This window comes from Callorhinchus milii, unplaced genomic scaffold (genome assembly GCF_018977255.1).
Source record: "Callorhinchus milii isolate IMCB2004 unplaced genomic scaffold, IMCB_Cmil_1.0 Scaffold21, whole genome shotgun sequence".
Classification (NCBI taxonomy): Eukaryota; Metazoa; Chordata; class Chondrichthyes; order Chimaeriformes; family Callorhinchidae; genus Callorhinchus; species Callorhinchus milii.
The window spans coordinates 1,023,822-1,047,023 of NW_024704762.1; the positions used below are offsets into that span (position 1 = coordinate 1,023,822).

The 23,202-nt window shown below is 42.0% G+C and overlaps 1 protein-coding gene across 1 annotated transcript; it reads left to right on the forward strand.

The window, feature by feature from the left end:
* The first annotated feature begins 241 nt into the window (after positions 1-241).
* LOC103188336 (cation channel sperm-associated protein subunit delta) lies at positions 242-21,877 on the forward strand. Its single transcript, XM_007908296.2, has 10 exons — positions 242-266; positions 1,534-1,623; positions 2,803-2,858; positions 3,873-3,951; positions 4,822-4,874; positions 6,813-6,872; positions 7,556-7,690; positions 17,049-17,235; positions 17,769-17,923; positions 21,544-21,877. Exons 2-10 carry the CDS (start codon positions 1,540-1,542, stop codon positions 21,743-21,745), a joined length of 1,011 nt encoding a protein of 336 aa, XP_007906487.2. The 5' UTR covers positions 242-266; positions 1,534-1,539; the 3' UTR covers positions 21,746-21,877.
* The last annotated feature ends 1,325 nt before the right edge of the window (positions 21,878-23,202 follow it).

The window sequence follows — 23,202 nt, forward strand, 5'->3', positions numbered from 1 at the left end:
TGGCTACCATTTCAATTTGAGTTACAAGTTCCTTCATAGGTATTACATTTCAGAGACATTTGGATATACTTTTTTGACTGCTAGAAAGGTACAATATCTAAACAATCCCTCAGTTGTACCAGGTGAAGATGAAAAAACACGACCAAGGCATGTTTATATCTGCGTAAACAAAACACAAAATACTGCAGATGCTGGAAATCTGAAAACAAAAACAGAAGTCACTGGAAACACTCAGCAGGTCAGGCAGCATCTATTGAGAACGGAAAGTGAGTCAACGTTTCGGGTCCACGACCCTTCATCAGAATATTTATATCTGTGTGTTGGGTTTAATGTGTATTCAGTTGGTTATGCTTAGTAAGTGACGTAGATGTGGGAATACAATAATATTATTGGCATTATTTACTCCACTTCATCAACAACAACAACAACACAAGATTCCATTTATAGAGCGCCTTTCACGTCGGGAGGACATCCCAACGTCAACCAACAATGTGCTATTTTCTTTGTAATAATCTTTCATGTTTCATGAAAGAAGCTCTTGATAATCTGGAATTCTGCAGCTGTCATTCTCTCCCACATTCTCTGCGAGTCTATCAGCCCCACTTTTTTTTTTACCAGGCTCCATTGGCTCCGAATACCACAGCAGACCAATTTGGAAGTCCTCCATTTTACTATTGTATGCTTTGTAAATCAGGCATACATTTAGTATAAAAGGCCCCCTAAACAGGGAGGCAGTGATTGATGAGAGGGGTGTACTTGTGCTAAGTTCTCTAAATCAATAGACTACAATTTATTTAAAATAATATGTGTGTCCAACTCCGCATATTACACTCACCTTCCAATGCCTTCCCCCATCCCAACCTTTGTGTTCTCACGCAATACCCACCCACCGACAGTCTGCTGTGCCAATTCAGGCCTGATTACATCCCCAAGCCCCTCTCCCACCCCAATATTTGAGTTTTCAGTCACTTTGACCCCACATTCTGGAATTCCCTCTTAATCCCTCTTCACTCACTCCCTCTAAATCTGTCTATTAAAGATACTTTGACTACACCTTCAACCACTCCCTGAACTCTTCCTCCATTCCCCCAGCCATTTCCCACTTTGCATTCATCAAGCACTTTGGGTTAATCATACTTATAAGATTGTAATCCTATTTGTTGATTGGAAACAGGGTGTCCTCTTTTAGAGCTTATGTTTCCCTAAAGTCCTAATGCAACCTAGAGAATTTTGAAATGTAATGAGAACTACATATCAGTTACCTTATAATCAACTTCACTGATCACTATAATAATAGCAATACTAACAATAACAAATAATCAAGAATGACTGCAGAAAGCAAAATATTTGCACACACTAGTTTTATAAAAATGTAGTACAACAACAACAACAAGATTCCATTTATAAAGCGCCTTTCACGTCAGGAGGACGTGAAATCACACAGTGTAAGCAATGTTGGGGACTGGTGATATCTGAAATATATCATAATCAACAATATTTTTGATGCATTGTTAAAATTGTTTATTTCTACAGGTCACTATGAGTAATCCCGATTTAGTGAAATTTCAAGCATATGCATTTGTGACTGAAAGGACAGTGGATGGTGACTGGGTTTTCTCATTGGTCAGTTATATTGCAGTACAAAGCTGAAATGAATGTTTGCAGTTAATTTCACTTATATCAATACGTCTTTCCCTTGGAGTGGGACAGGAAACACCAAAGACATAGACAGTAATAATGGAGAACAAAATAATCATTAGCACAACAACTTACATTTATATATCGCCCTTCACATAGCAGATTAAATTCCAGCAGTACTCCAATGCACACTATAGAGTCCCAAAGCCTTGTCTCTTGCCAATCTGGGACTGATACTGTATTTCACCCACAAATTCAATAAACTTTGAAACATCTCAACCGTGTGTTAAGGGGCTATATCAAATGCAAGGATTATTATTATTATTAATACTCTCTAGAATTAGATTGGATTCCCCCCACCCCCCGGAAAGAGTCTACATTTAATTCCAGACACAGGAATTTCCATGTGTAGGTAGCAAATGTATGTGGAATTCTCAGTTTAGTTTGGATACTTTTAAGCAAAGTGATGGATTTCCATATGTGTCAGTCACCCAGCTGACCAAAAGCTACCGTGACCTGGAATTCCATTCCAAACAGGATGCTCAATTCTTTTTGAAAAAGATAATCAGCAGAGTATTAACTGTTTTTATTGAGAGTCTTTACAAATATTGACAATTTTATAGGGGAGGAAGAAATCTTCTAATCTTGAAGACACCTTCATTTCAAACATGTAATTTACTTGTGAACTTACAGTCTAAGTCAAAGGGTCTGCTTTGCTATGCTCAGCTATGCTTTTCAGCATTCGAAGATCAGCATAATGTCCTTCATCTTTTCTACAATGTGAATCACTCCTCATAACGTGGAACACATCAATGTTTTGCCCAAAACTGCATGCAACATTCTAATTATTATGCCACTAGATGGGAGTGGATCTGTAATTTGTTTTAATATTTCAAAGTTATACTTTGTGCATTCCACTTGTGAAAAAAAACAGGAACATATAATTTATATTTTCAAAACAATTAAGGATAACATTAAGAAATGAGAAAATCTAATCCTTGCATTTGATATATTTATATATATATATTTTACCTTGGTAAAGATTGAACAAACAGATTATTTTGACACAAGTCCTAAACGTTCACTGGGTTCAAGATATTTGTTTATCTTTATTAGAATCCCTTTTTGTCTCATGAATAAATTTTGTCTATTTATCTTTATTAGGAGCTATTTGTGACTCATGCATATAATGAAGATGTAGATAAAATGTTTAATAGAAGGTATGTTAACTGTTGTACTTTGGATTTTTTCATTTATTTGTAGTGTGGCGCAGAAAATAAGCTTTTATGTAAATGATTAAGAAGCTTCAGGTAGAATCAGAAACCTATTTCATAGGAAAAGTATTGTTTAATCTATCAAGCATAAAACCTTCTCCATTGGAACAGACTGCTCTGATTCCAAAGCCCACATCTCCCCCTGCCCTTTCCTGAAAATGTTAATCTAGTTTTATTTTTAAAAAACTGTTCCAGATATAAAAATATCAAAAGCAACAATGAAGATTGGGCAGAAGGGATCAGTTCTGAGACTAGAATCCGATAATTATTTTAAAAAGAGTATGAATTTATCAATATAGTGCATCTCTGCACATTTATGCATAAGTAGAATGAGAGAGATAATAATAATAATAATAATAATAATATTATTATTATTATCACTGATGAGAGAGATGTCCAGGGATGGAAACAGGCTACAGGGCCCAAGTGAAAATCAACTCCCTTGTCCCATGCAAACATAGTATTGACAGTAGTTTGGGCTGGAGAGGAAAACCTAAGGTGCTCTCAATATAGTCAGATGGAGTGTGCGAAATCCACCCTGTAGAGGTGTAAGGGTGAGAGTCCAAATGCCCCAGAGTAACCAGCAGAGAGCCTCAAATGTCAAGAACACCACATTTGTGACACTAGAGCTGACAGACCACTTATGTCAGTCGGCCAATGCTAGTGGAGGAACCTGTGTTTTGTAGCCACTTACTGAGCCCTGATACAGTTCCGCAAAAAGAGAATTTATCCTAGGCAAAATCACAACAGCCTCCACCTCACTGACCCAGGCGGGGAAATCCACTGACCCAGACGGATGAGAAGGAATCTCTAGGTTGCATCAAAAAAACTAATATCCATCTCCAAGCTACAGAAAGGAGCCACTAAATGAGCTAAATTAGAGACTAATGGAATTTGAGTTGTACTATTTCTATGAGTAAAGTATAATTTAAAGAATATCAAAAATGTCTTTCCATTTAGCTTGCTCTTCACTGGCATTACAACTGTTGTTATTGATGTATTGGATAAGGGCATTCGCTGCAAGGATTTGGCACCATTAGTAAGTAAATTGATCATGTTAGTATCATTTTCTCACTGTCTGATACATTAGAAAGAGGCAGGTGATGTGGAGATAGAAGAAAGTGAACAGCAATAATATATTTGTCCAGGAAATAAAATCACAAGGATCTTGGCACTGTATTACCATAATCTTTTAGGATTCCACTTGTTTCTGAATACAGCTTCAAAATAACTTGGTGTTTTGTGGTCAGCTGGGTGGCTGACACGTGACGAAATCCATCACATTACTCCATCTGGACCATCCAGTCCAGATGGAGGGTTCAATGTATGCCACTTACTAATGGAGATTCCCTTGCTTGGAATGGACTCACTTTCACTCCATAGAGGAACATGCACTACTTACCTAATTGAAGAGACTATTAGGCATAGGTTGGCAAGAGCCCAAACTTGGGGACCTCAAAGTGCATGTGGTGGTAACTGCTGCTGTTTAATCAGCTAAAACCGCATAGCTTGCCATTTAAAGCACTGTTTGGGGCAAGCTTCACTGCTGCATGTCCAGCTTGGACCACTCTACCAGTTAGGGCTTTGGCTTGCAGGGTTAACAGGAGCTGAGTGGGAAGAAACCCTGCCCCCAGTGTCTGCCTGTCCAGGTTTTCCCAATAAGCTAGGGTAACTGATCTGTCATCAGTAGCACCCTGAGGTGGACCTTCTTGACTCAGGAACTGGACAACTGCCACTACCACAGCAGATTGACTCGAATTTGACATTCTGTTGCAAACCATCAAGAAAAACACACTTACCTCCCTCTCCAAGGAGGATACACATAAATACGCATTTACATTGCTCACTTCATTGTCAGTTTTCCTAGATGTAGTGTGATCATCGATATCACATCTGACCTTTCTTGCAGGCAGCATACATTGTAATCGGGTGCCCACCAGCTAAAGAGTTAAGAGTAGTCAAGTAAGTTATGGTATATTTTAATGTATTAAAGCTCTGTCATTCCTAATGTTAGGTTTATTGAATTGTGAATTTTAAGTGAATTAAAGGACTTTGGATACCATGTACATGTACTTAGTATCCAAAGTGTTGCTTACAAATTGAAGATAGATAATTTGAAAGGATGTAAATGGCAAAGAAAGCTCTGTGATGAGTTATATTACTGTTCAGTGAAGTTAGGCTGGATTGCCATAACTTAATTTTTTGGTCAGGTTTCTGTAAACAAAGACTAATTGCAATGGTACTGACCGTGAACATTGAATACTCCAGTACTTAGCTGTAAATATTTTACATTTAACTAGGCCTCAATAGGCCCCACATTCCCTTCGCCTCACTTGCCCCCCTTACCTCCTTCAAGGCACGCCTCAAGACCCTCCTCTTTGACCGTGCCTTTGACCACCCTCTCTGCCCTCCACCTCTCTGATCCCCCAAAGTGTAGCACAACATGTTAAGGGGCATCATGCTCCAATTAGCCTATTTTTAATTAAAATTGAGCTTTGATGGTGTACTCGTAGGCCAACAATGTGAGAACTAGGGACAAAACATGTGGATTCATTGGTCAAGGTGAACCTTGCTGTCAGCACCTGAGTGAGAAGGCATGGAGTCAAGCAAGAGAGCCTCTGTCTTGTCAACATTCAACTTGAATTGGTGGAAATTTGCCATACAGTGTTCCACAGTCAGCAGAATCACTTATCTAATCAAATAGCTGCTATTTAGCCTATCTCTAGCACCTTATTTCCTTCAGACCGAAGACTGCATGAATGCAAACGAATGTACTATCTTCCTTTTCCATCAGGTGTGGTTGGGAACACCCTCTGGATTACCAATTTTGATTAGAAGTATCCAAAAGTGCAACCCTTACTATATCTAGCCAGGGTATTGAACCTGTTTCTCCATGGCTAATGGAGACCTTGTCAATTGCAGCATTTCACCAAATTCTATGGAAACTGTGATGCTCACTTCTTGTCTGGTTCGGCTTGTGGTATGAATAAGATGAAAACCACCTGATGTTCATCTACCATGCTTGGTATTGCATTCCAACTGATTAGGCTTAACAGGAACTCCAAAATTGCTACCTAAAGTCCAATTTCATTTTTACTTAACCAGGAAATTGTCATTCTCTCCCTTTATCTCCTACGTCCTTCTGACATGAAAAATGTAATTTGTTGTTATATTTGGAGGATGCCAAATGAGAGAGAGATTACCTACCTCAGGGTCTGTTTTATTCTTCTAATGTTGCCTTCCTCCATATATCGCAGCATCCCTGAAGTTCTCAGTTGGTGTTGGGTTGACAAAAGTGGAATACCTTTATAAGCTACGTGGAGTCTAGTTTAATGGTTAGAACAGTTGCCTCACAAGCGAGAAGATCTGGATTTGATTCCTAGGCAGGGTGAAACTATGGGCAAGTTTCCTTACCCCACACGCCTGTTTATCTAGCAGCAAGTAGGAAACCGGTTGCTAGTCAGTTGGTGGATTGTTTGAAGGGGTAATAATCCCTTCAAATTTTTTAAAATGTAATAATAATCTGACCACTCAATCCACGACTGTTTGTGGGACGCTGCTGTGCGCAATTGGCTGCCGTGTTTCGCTCACAAAATACACAGTCAATTCACTTTACAGTATATTCTGTGAAGCTCTTTGAGACGTCTCGAAGATGTGATAAACCGCTATATTAAATGCAAGGATTATTATTATTATTATAATAAGGCTCTGTTATTCTCAGTAGAAAAATTTAATTTCGCTGGGAATATATTCATCTAATACAACTTCAACAATAACTTGTATTTATATAGCGTCCTTCATGTGGGGTAGCATCCCAGAGCACTTTACAGCGGTGGAATCTGGCACCTAAGTACCGATTATAATATTTCTGTTTTTGGTTTTCTTGATTTTCCAAACTAGGAAACTGACTACTTGTCCAAAAGAAATATTCAATGATACATTTAGTTACGTTATAAAAAGGTAAGTATGGATAATTTTTTTAACTAGATAATATTGATGCATCTAAACCAATGTACTAAATATATAGACTTAACACAATAATACTGTAACTCTTCAATATGTATTTTTCCATTTGAAAACATGGTATATATGCTGCCTTATTTTAAACTTTGTTCCTTTTTCTGAGTTTCCAAAACGCTGTTGTCAGCTGAAAAACTGTGCTCCAGTAATGCTAATCACAACTAGGATGTGTGAAACTCAAGATGAATTTCCTTCTACACTTGGAGATATCATGTGTGACTTTCATTTGACACAATTCTCTGATGGTACATCAGAAATCAATAGCTCAAATCCTGTGCTGTCGCGTTTCCTAATTCTATAATTGTTGTGGTGTATTGTGTTTTTTAAGGTAAGCTGGGTATGACACATGCAGAAACCCATCACCATGCTTAAGAATATCTAAACCAGATCAGGTTCATCTACATGTGGAAATTTCCCTGCGGTGTAGACATGTCCTCAACTCCAAAGGGTGGAGCTCAGCTGGACAAGTACCGCACTGGAGTTACCATCATTCCTGTTACTTAGTTTATGCATTTCAAAATAATAAAGGGTTGATTGGACCCAGCAGGATTTGAAAACCAAACTCCAGTGCTTGAGTGAAAGTCAACTGAACAAATTCACATTTTTCCTTAATTTATTTTCAGGAATGCATATGATCCAGATCGTCTATTTCGTCCAGGTACAGGAACTAAGGACATATATGTGCCTTATGATCAGGCTACATATGGATGCCCAATGGCAGTACATTTTGAATCTCCTTGGGTGCCAACACTACAGCTGTGAGTTTTTGAAAATATCCATTTAAGTAAAAATGTCACAAACTAAATAAATTGTGAATAACGTTTGAGTACATCTATTTTAATAGACAATAGAATAGCAAAGAATCAAGTGTTACACCTGAGAGAAAGGAACCTGAACAATGAAAAGAGAGGTCAATAGTAAATGCACAACTTGGAGTGACAGTGAGACATACTAAGCAGGAAGTTTCCAGTTTGAAGGTTTCTAATTTGCTGGGTTACCTGATCTAAGCCTAGATGCCAATGAGGCAAGTAGAGTACACTTAGTTTATTGTTGTTGGACCAGGGTTGGGGAAAATCATCCAGTTTTGCCATCTCGATTATTGTCAAATTAGTCCCATTTGAGAGTTCTTAGGTGCATTTTTTTCCTGAAGGCAGAATGAAATTTGTGATGTATCACAGTTTTCAAATAACCTGCCAACATTCACTGAAGAATGGCCACTTTGCAAGGTAGCTGCTGCTTGCTGTTGGAAAGTCTTGCTTCACAAACCCTAGAGTTCTTTGAAAACAAAACTAAGAGAATAGAAAAGGTAGTGGATGTGGCATACTTAGATTTTCACATTTTGATAATGTGCCGCAAAAAGGCTATTTTGAAAAAAATTTGGTTGCGGAGCATTAATAGAAAAGTTGCAGAATGAATAGAAATTAATTAAAGAATAGGAGTACCGGGTTGATAGTCACAATGGGGAGATGGAAATAGTCAAATGCGTTTCTCCATTTGTATAAATTATCTTGATTCCGGTATTAAGGGCACAATTGCTAAGTTTGCAGGTGACACAAAAATAGGGAGTGTAGCTCACAGTGAAGAAGACTGTGAGCAACTTCAGGGGAACACAGACAGATTAATTGATTGGGCAGAGAAATGGCAAATAATAATAATAATTCTTGCATTTAGTAGAGCACTTTATCACATTGTTGAGACTTCTCGAAGTGCTTCACAGAATATACGGTAAAGTGAATTGACTGTATTTTGAGGACGAAACATGGCAGCTAATTGCACACAACAGTGTCTGCAGTTTTTTGGAAATATCAAGTTGTTGAGACGACTCAAAGTGCTTCACAGAATATACGCTAAATTGAATAGACTGCATATTTTGTGGGTGAAATGCAGTAGTATAATAGTAACATAATATAATAGTAATAGGTAGTATAATAGCAGTGAAACGCACAGCGGTATCCCACAAACAGTCATGAATTGAGTGACTAAATTTACCGCTGGAATACGATCCGCCAATCGACTAATAACCAGGTTCCTATTTACTGCTAGGTAAACAGAGATGTGTGGAGTATGGAAACTTGCCTAAGGTTTTGCTCCGCCCCGGATTCAAACCCACTTGCGAGGAGAGCGCGCTAACCACTGAGCTACAACAACAACAACAAGATTTCATTTATAGAGCGCCTTTCACGTCGGGAGGACGTCCCAAGGCGCTGGACAGTTGGGTCGGGACTCGAGCATTGGGGGGAAATGGTCAGGGTGAGGGGAGGGAAGGGAGGGAGCGAGGAGGGGGGAAATGGACAGGGTGAGAGGAGGGAAGGGAGGGAACGAGGAGGGGGTAGAGAGTCGAGAGGGGAGCTGAAGGCTCGGTCAAAGAGAAAGGTCTTGAGACCGGCCTTGAAGGAGGAAAGGGAGGAAGCGGCGAAGGCACAGGGGGATGGAGTTCCAGAGCCTCGGGGCTGAGAGGCTGAAGGCCCGGCCACCGATGGTAGGGCGGTTAGGGTGGGGGATGTGGAGCAGACCGGAGCCAGAGGAACGGAGGGTACGGGCAGGTAGGTAGGGGGATAGTAGGTCAGAGAGGTAGGAGGGAGCGAGGCCGTGAATGGCCCTGTAGGTGAGGCTGAGGATCTTGAATTCGATCCTCTGGGGGATGGGGAGCAGTGGAGGCGAGCGAGGGCGAGGGTGGGAGTGAGGGTGAGGGTGGGAGTGATGTGGGCGCGGTGTCTGGTGCGGGACAGTACACGAGCTGCAGAGTTCTGAATGACCTGTAGTGTGGAGGGAGGGCCGGGAAGGCCGACGAGGAGAGAGTTCCCATAGTCCAGCCTTGAGGTGATAAAGGCGTTTCAGCCGCGTGAGGGGTGAGGTAGTGCCATAGTCTGGCGACATTCCGGAGGTGATGGAAGGCGGTGTCAGTTGTGGTGCGGATATGAGGAAGAAAGTACAGCTCAGGGTCGAACATAACACCGAGGTTCCTGATGGCTTTGAGAGGTGGAGAGTGCAGCCTTGGAGCTGATGCTGTCAGCGCCTGAGGTGCGGAGGCGCTGACGTGAGCCAATCAGGAGGGCCTCAGTTTTGCGCACGTTGAGCTGAAGAAAGTTGTCTTTCGTCCAGGACTCGATGTCGAACAGACAGCTGTCAGGACATCGGGGGTCGTGGAGTTGAGGGTAGAGGAGAAAAGGTAGAGTTGGGTGTCATCCGCATACATGTGGAAGTTAACCCCATGTCTGCGGATGAGGTCACCACAGGGGGAGCGTATAGAGGGTGAAGAGGAGGGGACCGAGGACAGAGCCCTGAGGGACACCACATGAGACAGTACGGGGGGTGGAGGAAAAGCCGTTTGTGGAAACAAAATGAAGACGGTGGGAGAGGTATGACCTAAACCACTCAAGGACAGGGCCTTGAAGGTTGAGGTGGGAGGACAAGCGGTGGAGGAGGATAGCGTGGTCGACCGTATCGAATGCGGCCGATAGGTCGAGGAGGATGAGGAGGCAGAGGGAGCCCTGGTCGCAGATAGTCAAGATGTCGTTGGTGACCTGGACCAGGGCAGTTTCTGTGCTATGGGCAGCACGGAAACCCGACTGAAGGGGTTCGAATAATGAATGGGTGGAGAGGAAAGAGCGCAGTTGGGAGGAGACGACTCTTTCAAGGACCTTGGACAGGAAGGGGAGGTTGGAGATGGGCCGGTAGCTTGATAGCTGCGATGCATCAAGGGAGGGTTTTTTTCAAAGTGGTGGCAGTTTTTATGGGAATTGGAACAGAGCCAGAGGAGAGGGACAGGTGGGGGGTGGAAGTTGGAGGGGCAGTGACCGCGGAGCGGATTCTCTTGATTATGGATTCGAGGAAATCCAGCATCTCCTCGCAGTGAAGCTTGGAGGAGATAACCTGCGCGGGGTGGCGGGGGGGACGGAGGAGTTGGGATGTGGTAGAGAACAGAAGCCTGGGGTTGTTCTTCGCCTCCAGGATTATCCTGGAGTAGAAGGACGACTTGGCCGAGGCTAGAGTGGAGCTACAAGACTTAATCTCGGGAAACAGAAACATAACATAACATAACATGTAATAGCAGGAGTAGGCCATTCGGCCCTTCGAGCCTGCCCCGCCATTCAATCATGGCTGATCTTCTAATCTAACTCCAGCTAATACCATAACCCTGCCTTATCCCCATATCCCTTAATCCCTTTTGCAATAAGAAATCTATCCGTCTCAGTCTTGAATATCTTTAAGGACTGAGTGTCAACAGCCCTTTGGGGTAGCGAGTTCCATTCATTCACCGCCCTTTGAGTGAAGAAGTTCTTCCTCAACTCAGTGCGAAAGGGATGGCCTCTGATTTTAAGTTGTGACTCCTGGTTTTAGTTTCTCCAACCAGGGGAGACAATCTCCCACTATCTACTCTATCATGTCCTTTCATGATCTTATAGGTTTCTATAAGATCCCCTCTAATTCTTCTATATTCTCGAGAGTATAAGCCCAAATTGGTCAGCCTCTCCTCGTAACTCAACCCTTCATCCCTGGCACTAACCTAGTAAATCTACGCTGCACCCCCTCCAAGGCCTTCCTTAAATGAGGAATATTCCAGGTGTGGTCTCATCAGGGCCCTATACAGTTGCAGCAAGACTTCCCTACTCTTATACTCTAATCCTTTCATAATGAATGCTAACGTACCGTTCGCCTCATTGCTGCTGCACCTGCAGACTAACTTTCTGTGATTGGTGTACAAGGACACCCCAAGTCCCTCTGGACACTAACACATTCCAATCTCTCCCCTTCTAAAAAATAACCCGCTCTACTGTTTTTGCTACCCAGGTGGATGACTTCGCACTTCCCTACATTATACTTCATCTGCCACCTACCTGCCCAATCACCTATCTATGTCGCGCTGCATTTTTTTAATGTCATCCTCAGTGTTGACACTTCCTCCTCGTTTTGTGTCATCCGCAAATTTAGATATATTAACTTCGATGTCCTCATTTAGATTGTTGAAGTAGATGGTAAATAGCTGAGGCCCAAGGACTGATCCTTGTGGCCCTCCACTAGTCACATCCCGCCAATCTGACAAGGACCCGTTTATCCCTACTCTTTGTTTCCTACCTGTTAACCATTCCCCAATCCACGTTAATATGCTCCCCCCAATTCCATGGGCCCCTATCTTTTGGACTAACCTTTTATGCGGCACCTTATCGAATGCCTTCTGGAAGTCCAAATAGACCACATCCACTTATTCACCCTTATCTAGTTTACTGGAAATGTCTTCAAAAAACTTATGAGATTTGTCAAACATGACTTCCCTTTTGTAAAGCCGTGTTGACTTGGCCTAATTATATTGTGCAATAAATACCGTGCTATCCTTAATCAATGATTCTAAATTTTTTCCTATCACTGATGTGAGACTAAATGCCTATAGTTCCCCATCTTTTCCTTTCCACCTTTTTTAAATAGTAGTATGACATTTGCAATCTTCCAATCCATGGGGACTGTTCCAGAATCCAAGGAATTTTGGAAGATCATCCACAAGGCCTCCACTATCTCATAAGCTCCTCTTTTAAAACCCTGGGATGCAAACCATCCGGACCAGGGGATTTGTCACTTTTTAGTGCTAACAGTTTCCCGAGTACCAATTCTCTACTAATGAAAATTTCCCTAAGTTGCTCCCTGTCCTTATCCCTTTGGTGCATCTCTATTGTTGGTAGACTTGTTGTGTCTTCTCGGATGAAGACAGATGCAAAGTACCCATTTAGGGACTCTGCCATGTCCTTATCCCCCATTACAACTTCTCCCGTCTCTGACTGAAGTGGACCTACATTTACCCTCACAGCCTATTCCTCTTAATATATTTGTAAAAACTTTTACAATCAGACTTAATGTTCCTCGCGAGCTTACTCTCATACTCCTTTTTCTCGCTCCTAATTAGTTTTTTAGGTTTTTTTTGCTGGTTTCTAAAACTCTTCCAATCTTCAGATTTGCTGCTTTTCTTGGCAGTTTTATAAGCCTTTTCTTTTAATTTGATGCTTTCCCTAACGGTTCTAGTTAGCCACGGATGAATTGCTTTCCCTGTGGTACTCTTATTCCGCAAGGGAATATACGACCGCTGAGAATTTTGCACTACATCCTTAAATATTTTTACCTCTTAATCTTATTCTCCAGTCTATTTTACCTAAATCTTTCCTCATACCTACAAAATTAGCCCTATTTAAATTCAGAATACTTGCCTCATATTTAACTATTTAATGCAGAATTCAATCATATTGTGATCACTCTGCCCTCGAGGATTCTTAATACCTACATTGCCAACTCGCTCTGTTTCGTTACACAAAACAAGGTCTAGGGTGGCCGGTCCCTTTGTTGGTTCCTCGGCTGCTTCAGAAAGTTATCTCTCATACATTCAATGAACTCTTGTTCTGACCTACTTTTGCCGATTTGGTTTTCCCAATCTATGTGGAGATTGAAATCACCCACTATTATCGCTTTACCTTTCCTACATGTGCTCCACTGATTTCTTGATTCATACCCTGTGCTATATTGTGATCGCTGTTTGGGGGTCTATAAACCACTCCCATTAATATTTTCTGCCCTTTATTATTTTTTATTTCCACCCATATTGTCTCGACCTCCTGGTTATCGGATTTCAGATCCTTCCTCTCCACTGCTTTTATTTCATCCCTAATTAACAGGGCTACTCCCCCACCTCTTTTCCCACAGTGCCTATCTTTCCTGTAAACTGAGAACCCTGGAATATTTAACTCCCACCCTCGATCTCTTTGTAACCATGTTTCAGTGATGGCTACTAGATCGTACCCATATGTGTCTATTTGTGCTTTTAATTCATCAGTTTTATTCCGAATGCTTCGCGCATTCAGATATAACATTTTTAATTTCCTACCATTTCCTCTACTCTCTGATTCCTTCTCTACTTTGCCAAGCTTCTTACCCCTAGTTAACATATTCCTATTATCTGGCATGCTATTCTGTACTATCGTCTTTACTTTTTCTCGTGCTAACATCTAGTTTCTCTTACCTATATATTCCCCCCCCCCCTTACTAGTTTAAATTCCTATTTATTTCCCTGTTAATTTGGTTAGCTAGGACATTTGTCCAAGCACGATTTAAATGCAGCCCTTTTCTCTGAAAGAGCTCTCTTTTCCCCCAATACTTGTGCCAATGGCCCATAAAAAGAAAGCCCCGATTTCTGAACCATTCTTTTAGCCATGCGTTCAAGTCCTTAAGTTGTTTGTTCCTGTACCGATTGTCGTATGGTACAGGCGGTAGTCCCGATATTACCACCTGCGATGATCTCAACTTTAATTTGGGCCCTAGCTCTTCGAATTCCCTTCTCAAGTCATCTTGGCCTACTCTACCGGTGTCATTGCCTTTGTGAAGTAGGACCGATGGATCCCTGCCCTCATATTTTAAATTATCCTCTAGCCCTGCCGAGACATCCTTCAGCCTGGCCCTAGGGAGGCAGCAAAGCCTTCTGGTCTTCTGGTTGGTGTTGCACATGATTGTGTCTATCTGCCTAATAGTCTCATTCCCAATGACGACAACCATCCGCTCGTTTGCCCCAGTGTTAGAGGTAGTATTTCCTTCCACCTCACCGGCTTCCTTGTCGATACAGGTTCCAAGGATCTCATACCTGTTGTTCAAGGTTAATGCCGGATTTACTACCACTCTTTCCGTTGTCCCCCTGACCTCCTGACTGTCCATTGACCTATCCTGACCATAATCAATGTTGAGTGTATATTCTCTCAGGGGAGTGACTGGCTCCAGGATGTAGCTATCCCGGAAACACTCATTGTCTCTGATACTCCGCAGTGTCTGTACCTCGGATTCCAGCTCCGCCACTCTGACACTCTGAGCTGCCTCAATTGCAGACATCTTCTGCAGATGTGGTCACCCGGGGTCAGACAGCCCTCCGTCAGCTCCCACATGGCACACTCCTCACACCTGGCGCACACCTGCCTCGGCCATTGTTACCTCTTCCAACCTGAGTTAGTTAATTAGTTAACTTAAGTTAGTTAAGTTAATTGGGTTAAGTTAATTAAGTTTTAATTTAATCAAGTTGATCCAATTAAGTTGATCAAGTTAAGTCTGTGGTGTGTGATGTGTTAATAGTTGTTAGTTTACTGTTGATACTGACATCGCTCTGACGTCACTTTTTAATTTTCTCGCTTTTTTTTTATCCTCTGACACTGCCTGCTCTCTTCCAATAAGTTAGTGGTTTGCCATCTACTCACCCCCCTACCCACCAGACATACAAACACACAGACTCCTCCAGGAATATGCCGACCCAGACTGTAAACTCAAAGTCCCCGACATGGGGTTTGAAACCACTTAATTCTCGTTGATGAAAGTGCAGGCGAGACTCGGAGACTTGAGCCAAGCTTTAATATTAAAGAGAGATTAAAAAAAAGCACGTAATAATAATCCTTGCACCTTATCACATCATTGAGTGTTTTGCCCACAAAATATACAGTCAATTCACTTTACAATATATTCTGTGAAGCGCTTTGAGATGTCTTGAAGACACGATAAGGTGCTAAATCAAATGCAAGCATAATTATTACTATTATTGAGATGTCTCAAAGTGCTTCATACCACAAAATGAATTGACTGTATTTTGTGGGTGAAATGCGTCAGCCAACAGTCGGTGATTGAATAACTAAATTATTAGTATTATTATTACTTTTTTTAAAAATTTGGAGGGATGATTACCCCCAGAAAGCGATCCGCCAATCAACTAACAACCAGGATCCTACTTACTGCTAGGTCCGTGGAGTAGGAAATTTGCCTAAGTTTTCTTATTCACCTTATCCAATAGAAAAGACTGATTGCAATACATTCACTGTCTGTTGGAGCAAAGCAGGTTGAGGAATGACCTGATCGAGGTCTTTAAAATGCTGAGGTGTTTTGAAAGTCAATAGGGAAATATTATTTCCACTGGCCAATGAGTCATTAACTAGAGGGCATCAGTTTAAGATTGTTAGTAAACAAGAAAACGGGGATGTTAGGAGAATTGTTTTCATAATAATAATAATCCTTGCATTTAATCTAGCGCCTTATCAATGTAATGATGTTATCACATCATTGAAACATCTCAAAGTGCGTTACAGGATAAACTGTAAAGTCGACAAGGTATACTGTAAAGTGGTGAAACACGGCAGCCAGTGTGTGCACAGCAGTGTCCCAAAAACAGCCATGAAGTGAGTGACCAATTTTATTTGGAACTATTGGCCAGGACACAGGGAGAAACTCTTTTTCTTTTGAATAATGCCAAAAAGATCTTTAATGTCCAACAGCGGACATGACCTCTGAAAGTACAACACACCTCAAGCACTGATTTGAAGTACCAGCTTAGATGATATGATTCCAATTCTTAGATGTGGAGTCCTGTAGCTCAGTGGTTAGAGCACTCGCTTTGCAAGTGAGAGACCTGAGTTCAATTCCAGGCAGAGGGCGAAACCTTGGGCAAGTTTCCTTACTCCACACAGAGCCTAATAATAATCCCTCCAAAAACCAAAAACAATAATAAATTGGTCATTTTCAATCTACGACTGTTTGTGGGACATTGCTGTGCGCAATTGGCTGCCGCGTTCGCCCACAAATATACAGTCAATTCACTTTACAGTATATTCTGTGAAGCGCTTTGGGACGTCCTCCCGACGTGAAAAGCGCTATATCAAATGCAAGGATTATTATTATTATTATTATTATGTGGGGTATGAACCTAAAACCTTCGACTCAGGCGAGAGCGCTACCACTGAGCCAGGCTGACACCTGAGTCTGATATGGAATATCCTGCTGAATGCGGTGGTTGAGGCAGAATCCAAAAGGGAGTAAACCACAACAGCAACTTGCATTTATATAGCGCCCTTCACCTTAGACAGTTTGTCAGAGCACTTAGACTACAGGATTATGGGCAAAAGTCAGGAAAATGAGACTGAAAGGATCACTCTTAAAAGAGTGATCAAGAGTGGTCCAAAGACACGATGGACCGAATGGCCTTCTGTTCTGTAAATTTCTATGGTTCTAAGGGGAAACAAAAAAAAGGAAGAAAATTATGAAGTATATTGTGGGAATGAAGCTCTTAAAGATATGCTTCATTCAATCGTACTTTTCTTTTTAATGTTATTTCAGGTGGGTGGATGGAAAATTTATAGAGGACATCAAAGTGGAATTTGTAATATATGAAGTGAATGGAATGTTCAATTATAACTACGATAAGCGGGTGTCACAAATTAATTGTTTATCTGAGCCACAAACCTGGAAATCCATGTTAAGCAAACAGAAGAATCCTAATCCAGACACTGCGTGGAATGCAAAGGTAACGTCTTATAAAACATTGTAATACTTATTTCTACCAAAGTGTAATACCTTGTTCATCTTGTTGAATATTATTTGCCATTTTTCTGCCCGATTGTATAACCAATTTGGTTGCAACTTGTTCCCCTCATTTTGATTAGGGTAACATTTTCCACAACAATTATGTTGTGTTCCTCTGAGTAAGGGGACCAACTTAAAATACTAAATTAATGTTTTTGTGCTATGACCCAAGCCCATGAGGGCACGTTCATTCAACAGTCTGGGATGGTGGGGGGCAGAAATCATGTCTATCTCACTGGTTCTGGACCTCAATAAAGTGATTCACTATAAATAGTAAGGTTCTTATACTATAACTATCCTTTACAGTAATTTAGTACTTCCAATTGATACCTTTGGTGACCTTTGTCGTTTTCTGTGTTTGTAATTACGAGGAATGATAGAAATGCTCTTTTTTGTACATTTTCTCAAGGAAACATTTATTTCTTTGAAATTTGAGATTTTCTGAATAAGATTCCTTTTGTTTTCACTTTGAAGAATTACCATAGTTGTCAGGACCCTTTAGGTCCACGGATCACTGACGGCAACAGGGAGTTCCAGATTATGGGTGGGGGAAATGGAAATCGCATCTTGTTTCAAAAATACACTGGTTTTTACATTTTCAGAGTGATTGTGGTCAACCCAACATACAGGTAGGGCAAAGGATTTCACTAAAGCTTATGTTTCCTTTTCAATACTTTATTATGATAATAATCCTCGCATTTAATACAGCACCTCATCACATCATCGAGACATCTCAAAGTGTTTCACAGAATATTCTACAAAGTGCAGAGACTGAGTATTTTATGGACTTGTATTGGATCCAATTCATTGTCGTCAACCAAATGAATTCTGAGAGTGTGCTTAATTTCTGAAGCGCATCAGATCTTCCCTCCACAAGCTGCAGATTATTCAAAACTCTGCGATCTCCTCAAACCCTACTAACCCTTTGCTCAGCGAGCACCAGCCAGCTTCATGTCCTCCACGCTTTTTGCCCCACAATCAGTCTTTCAGCCTTTCAGCCTTTTCAGCCTTTTCAGCCTGTACAGCGCCTTGGGACGTCCTCCCGACGTGAAAGGCGCTCAATAAATGGAATCTTGTTGTTGTTGTTTCCGCCCCAACTCTTTGGACCTCTATCCTTGAGTCCCTCAACTTGCTCCCTCCCTCACTTTGTTGAAGGTCTGTCTCAAGACCTACCTCTTTGACTGTGCTTCGATCATTTTTCCCCTTGCCTCCCACCCCCAGCTCCATTAAGCGCTTTGTGACATCCTCCTAATGTGAAGGGACTATATAAATGTATTGAACAAATGTAAATTTGTATTTTAACTACAACAACAACAAATAGCTTGTGTCCTCTCCCACTCTAGGCTCTGCGAACCAATCACTCCCGTTCTTGCTCAGCATCACTGACTCCCCATCCCTCAATTATCAAGTACAAAACCCTTGTTCTCAACTTCAAAGCCTTCAAGGTTTTGCTCCCCTTTACCTCTCCGAACTCCTAACCCCATATCAGCCTGTCTGTTCCCTCCGCTCAGCCTGTTTTAGGTCCCCCACACTTCGCAACTCACTATTGGTGGTTGGGAATTCAGCATCTCTGCCCCCACACTCTGGAACTCTATCCCGCAATCCCTCCACCTCAGCCCCCCTCTCTTACCTCCTTCAAGTCCCATCTGTATTTTAACTACAACAACAACAACAAATAACTCTTGTATTGTGCCCTTCACATCGGAAAGACATCCAGGACACTGGACAATCAGTTTTTGGACCTGAGCTGGGAGTTGGGCTCAGGAGGGGTGGATGGCAGAAGGATGGGAGAGTGGCCGAAGGCACGTTCGAAGAGGAAGGTCTTCAGATGGGACTTGAGAGGGGGGGTGGGAGGCAAGGGGAAAAATGATCGAAGCACAGTCAAAGAAATAGGTCTTGAGACAGACCTTCAACAAAGTGAAGCAAGTTGAGGGTTTTCAAGGATAGAGGTCCAAAGAGTTGCGGCAGAAAGGCTGAAAGACTGATTGTGGGGCAGAAAGCGTGGAGGACATGAAGCTGGCTGGTGCTCGCTGAGCAAAGGGTTAGTAGGGTTTGAGGAAATCGCAGAGGTAGGATGGGAGGAAACCATGGAGGGATTTAAAGGTGAAAAAGATGATCATAACTCAATCTGCTGAGGGATGGGGAGCCAATGGAGCTGAGTTAGGGGGTAGTGGTGCAGGAAAGGACATCCTGCAGCTGTGGAGGGAAGATCTGTGGAGTCCGGCAAATGGGGCAATGGAGTATTCAAGCCTGGATGTGATAAATGCATTGGATGAGGATCCTAGTGGCCCAAGACGGAGATGGATAATGTTTGAGAGGTGGGATAAAGCTGAGCAGGTCGGTTGGGAGTCAAAACATTGAAGTTCCACATTGCAATGTCTGAGGTGAGAAGGTGCAAATGGGAGTCAAGTAGAAGAGAACCTCTGTCTTGTCTTGTTGGGTCCGAAACTCTGTCTGTCCAGCGCCTTGGGACATCTTCTCGACGTGAAAGGCGCTATACAAATTAAATTTTGTTGCTGCTGCTGTTGTTGTCGACGAAGTTCAATGTTAGAGCTCATCCAGAACTTGATATGTGACAGGTAATCAGTCAGAACAGCTGTGGTACTGGAATCAAGGGGCAGGCAGTGAGGTAGAGTTGGGGTGTCATCCGCATTTATGTCTATGACAGTGTTTAAAAAGTGAGGAACTCTGTGTGTGACTGTGCAGGAGCCATTAGAAGAGACAGAATGGACACAATGGGATAGGTAAAAAGCAGGGCCGGATTAACCAACAAGCCAGTTGAGCCGTGGAGGTCTGAGGGGCCCCGGATATTAATATTATTGACACCTTTACTTCCCAGCTGCGCCTCTCATCCCATCGCCGTCCGCTATGAGACTGCGCGGTGAGCAACAGCAAGAGTCATACCTCCAGCTCTGCCCCTCTTACTGTGACTGACTGCTGCCTTGTGTTTCGTACAGCCTGGTAAGGCCGTGCGTGAGTGACAGCAGTAAGGGAAGAGCTGGAGATATGAGTGATATCTCCAGGAGTTCAGAACAGGTCAGAGGCAGCGTGTAGATAAGGAACCATGGCTAGCACCATGGCTATCTTAGTGACGCTGAAAAAAGATTTGGTGCAGACAGTATTGATGAATTTGTGCACTTTCTGGATTTCATATCACATATCAGGTGTGAGAAAACTCTGTATCACATACCTTTGTGTGTTTCTGTGTATGTGACTCTCTCTGTTTGTGTCTCTGTATATATCTCTCTCTGTGTCAGTGTTCGTCTCTGTATCTTTCCCTCTTTCTGTGTCTCTGTATCTGTCTGTATGGTTCTCTGTGCCTCTGTGTCTATCTCTCTCTCTTCCTCTGTCTGTGTGTGTCTCTCCTGTTACTGATTTGAAAGTAATTAACAGGTTCTGCTGCTAACCAGCGCTTTGTGCTGCTGTTTTTTCCATTGGGTCAGACCAAGCCTGGGCTCCTGACATAACAATTACAACAAAATTACATTTGTATAGCACCTTTCAAGTCGTGAGGACCAGTGCTTCGAACCGAATATTATTGAGGTCTTTTGAACTAAATTGTTTTGATAGTTTTCCTCACTATTAAGATTCCTGGCATGGATTCAGTTAGTGTATCTAATAATAATCTCTGCATTATGTGTTGCATTGCATACAAAATATCACCTTTCTTAGACCATAATTACACCGATCAAGCACTCACATAAAGCATTTTGTTGTGTTTTCAGTACCTTGAGATCCCCCCCGATGTGAAAGGCGCTACATAAATGCAATTTGTTGTTATTTTTGTTGTGTTGACAATATAGATATTCGGTGACATTTTATGTGTTTTTGTGAGGCAATATTGACTTTAAGGCAGAAGTTTTTTACTTGTGACAATATAGTGATAGATTTTGAATGCTGTGCGCATGTGAGCATTATTGAGAGTGTGGGACTGGGAGTGTAAAGTGTGTATATATGTTTGTGTTGGTGTAGATGTGCGTAAGTGTTAGAATGTGTGTATGAGTGTTAGAGTCTGTGTTTGTGTATGTGTGCGTATGTAAGTGTATGTGTTTGTTAGAATGTATGTGTATGGGTGAGTGTGTGTTGGAGAGTGTTTGTGTTGGAGTGCGTGTATATGTGTTTGCAACAAGTGCTGAATTTTGGGTTAAATTCTCAGGATTTTGTTGAAAATCTTTTTTTCTTAATCACGTATTGATGTAGAAGAGTTGTACATTATTTAATTTGTGTCTTTGTTCCTCTTCTTTTGCAGTTTCTGTCATCTTACTGCCACATTCAGTGTCTACGTGTTTGGGGCCGCTCCGATGTCCGCCTACTCATCAGAACTTTTGCTGGCACTTTTCATTATTTTCCTGACCACAATGGTTTTTATTGGGTTTTGTCTGTTCAACTTGAAAACAAGGCTAAAGAAAACTGATATCATTATAAAGGTTCAGCAACATCCATCACAATAATCTTGTAGGTGTTGACGAGGCCCGTTGTAGCACTAAAATTAGATAGTGCAGGATTTACTATCTCTCCACTTACCTGTAAAAGAGAAAAATATAAATAATATCACTTTTTTGGAGTCAAGTGAAGACATTTTAGAGTTCAGAAAATTTAAACCACTTGTAGTTAGTTCTATAGTCGATAGAACAAAGTTGTTCAGTGTTGTAGCTTACCTTCAGTTAAGCAAACCTCGTAACTTTTAACCTTTTGGAAAAAATTTAAAAGAAGTAATATTTTAAATGGAGAAAATAAATAAATACAAAGCCTATCTTGCTTGTCCAGATGGATTTTGATGTTACAACAACAACAATTTGAATTTTTATAGCGGCCTCCACGTGAGGTAGCGTCCCAGAGTGCTTGACAGTGGCGGAGTCTGACCCCAAGCCAGGCGGAGAGGGAGGAGGAAGGTGACTATAAGCACAATCAAAAAGAAGGTCTTTAGGTGGGATTTGAAAGTGGGGAGGGAGGGGGCAGAAGGATTGAGGGAGGGAGATCCAGAGCTTCGGGACGTAGTGGCTGAAGGCATGGCCACCAATGGTGGAGCGGAGGGGACGAGCGGCAAATAGGAGACGGAGCCAGTTGAGCGGTGGCAGCAGTTGGTGGAGTGAAGGGTTACCGAATTGGATAGTTAGGGAGGTGCCAGAGCATGAAGAAATTTGAAAACAAGTGAAAGGATCTTGAAGTCGATCCATTTGGTGATTGGTAGCCAGTGTAGCCTGGCAATGGCAAGGGTGATGGAGTGGGGGTCCAGAGTTTTGTGCGGGTGAGTATCCGGGTGGTGGAGTTTTGAATTAATTGCATTTTGTGTAACATAACAAACATAACATAACATGTAGGAGCAGGAGGAGGCCATTCGGCCCTTCGAGCCTGCCCCACCATTCAATCATGGCTGATCTTCCAATCTAACTCCAGCTAATACCATAACCCTGCCTTATCCCTATATCCCTTAATCCCTTTTGCAATAAGAAATATATCTATCTCAGTCTTGAATATGTTTAAGGACTGAGTGTCAACACCCCTTTGGGGTAGTGAGTTCCATACATTCACCGCCCTTTGAGTGAAGAAGTTCTTCCTCAACTCAGTGCGAAAGGGATGGCCTCTGATTTTAAGGTTGTGACCCCTGGTTTTAGTTTCTCCAACCAGGGGAGACAATCTCCCACTATCTACTCTATCATGTCCTTTGATGATCTTATAGGTTTCTATAAGATCATCATAGATCATTCTATAAGATCCCCTCTAATTCTTCTCTATTCTAGAGAATATTGGCCAGAGAATTGGTCAGCCTATCCTCGTAACTCATCCCCTTCATCCCTGGTACTAACCTAGTAAATCCACACTGCACCTCCTCCAAGGCAAGTACATCCTTCCTTAAATAAGGAGTCCAAAACTGGACACAGTATTCCAGGTGTGGTCTCATCAGGGC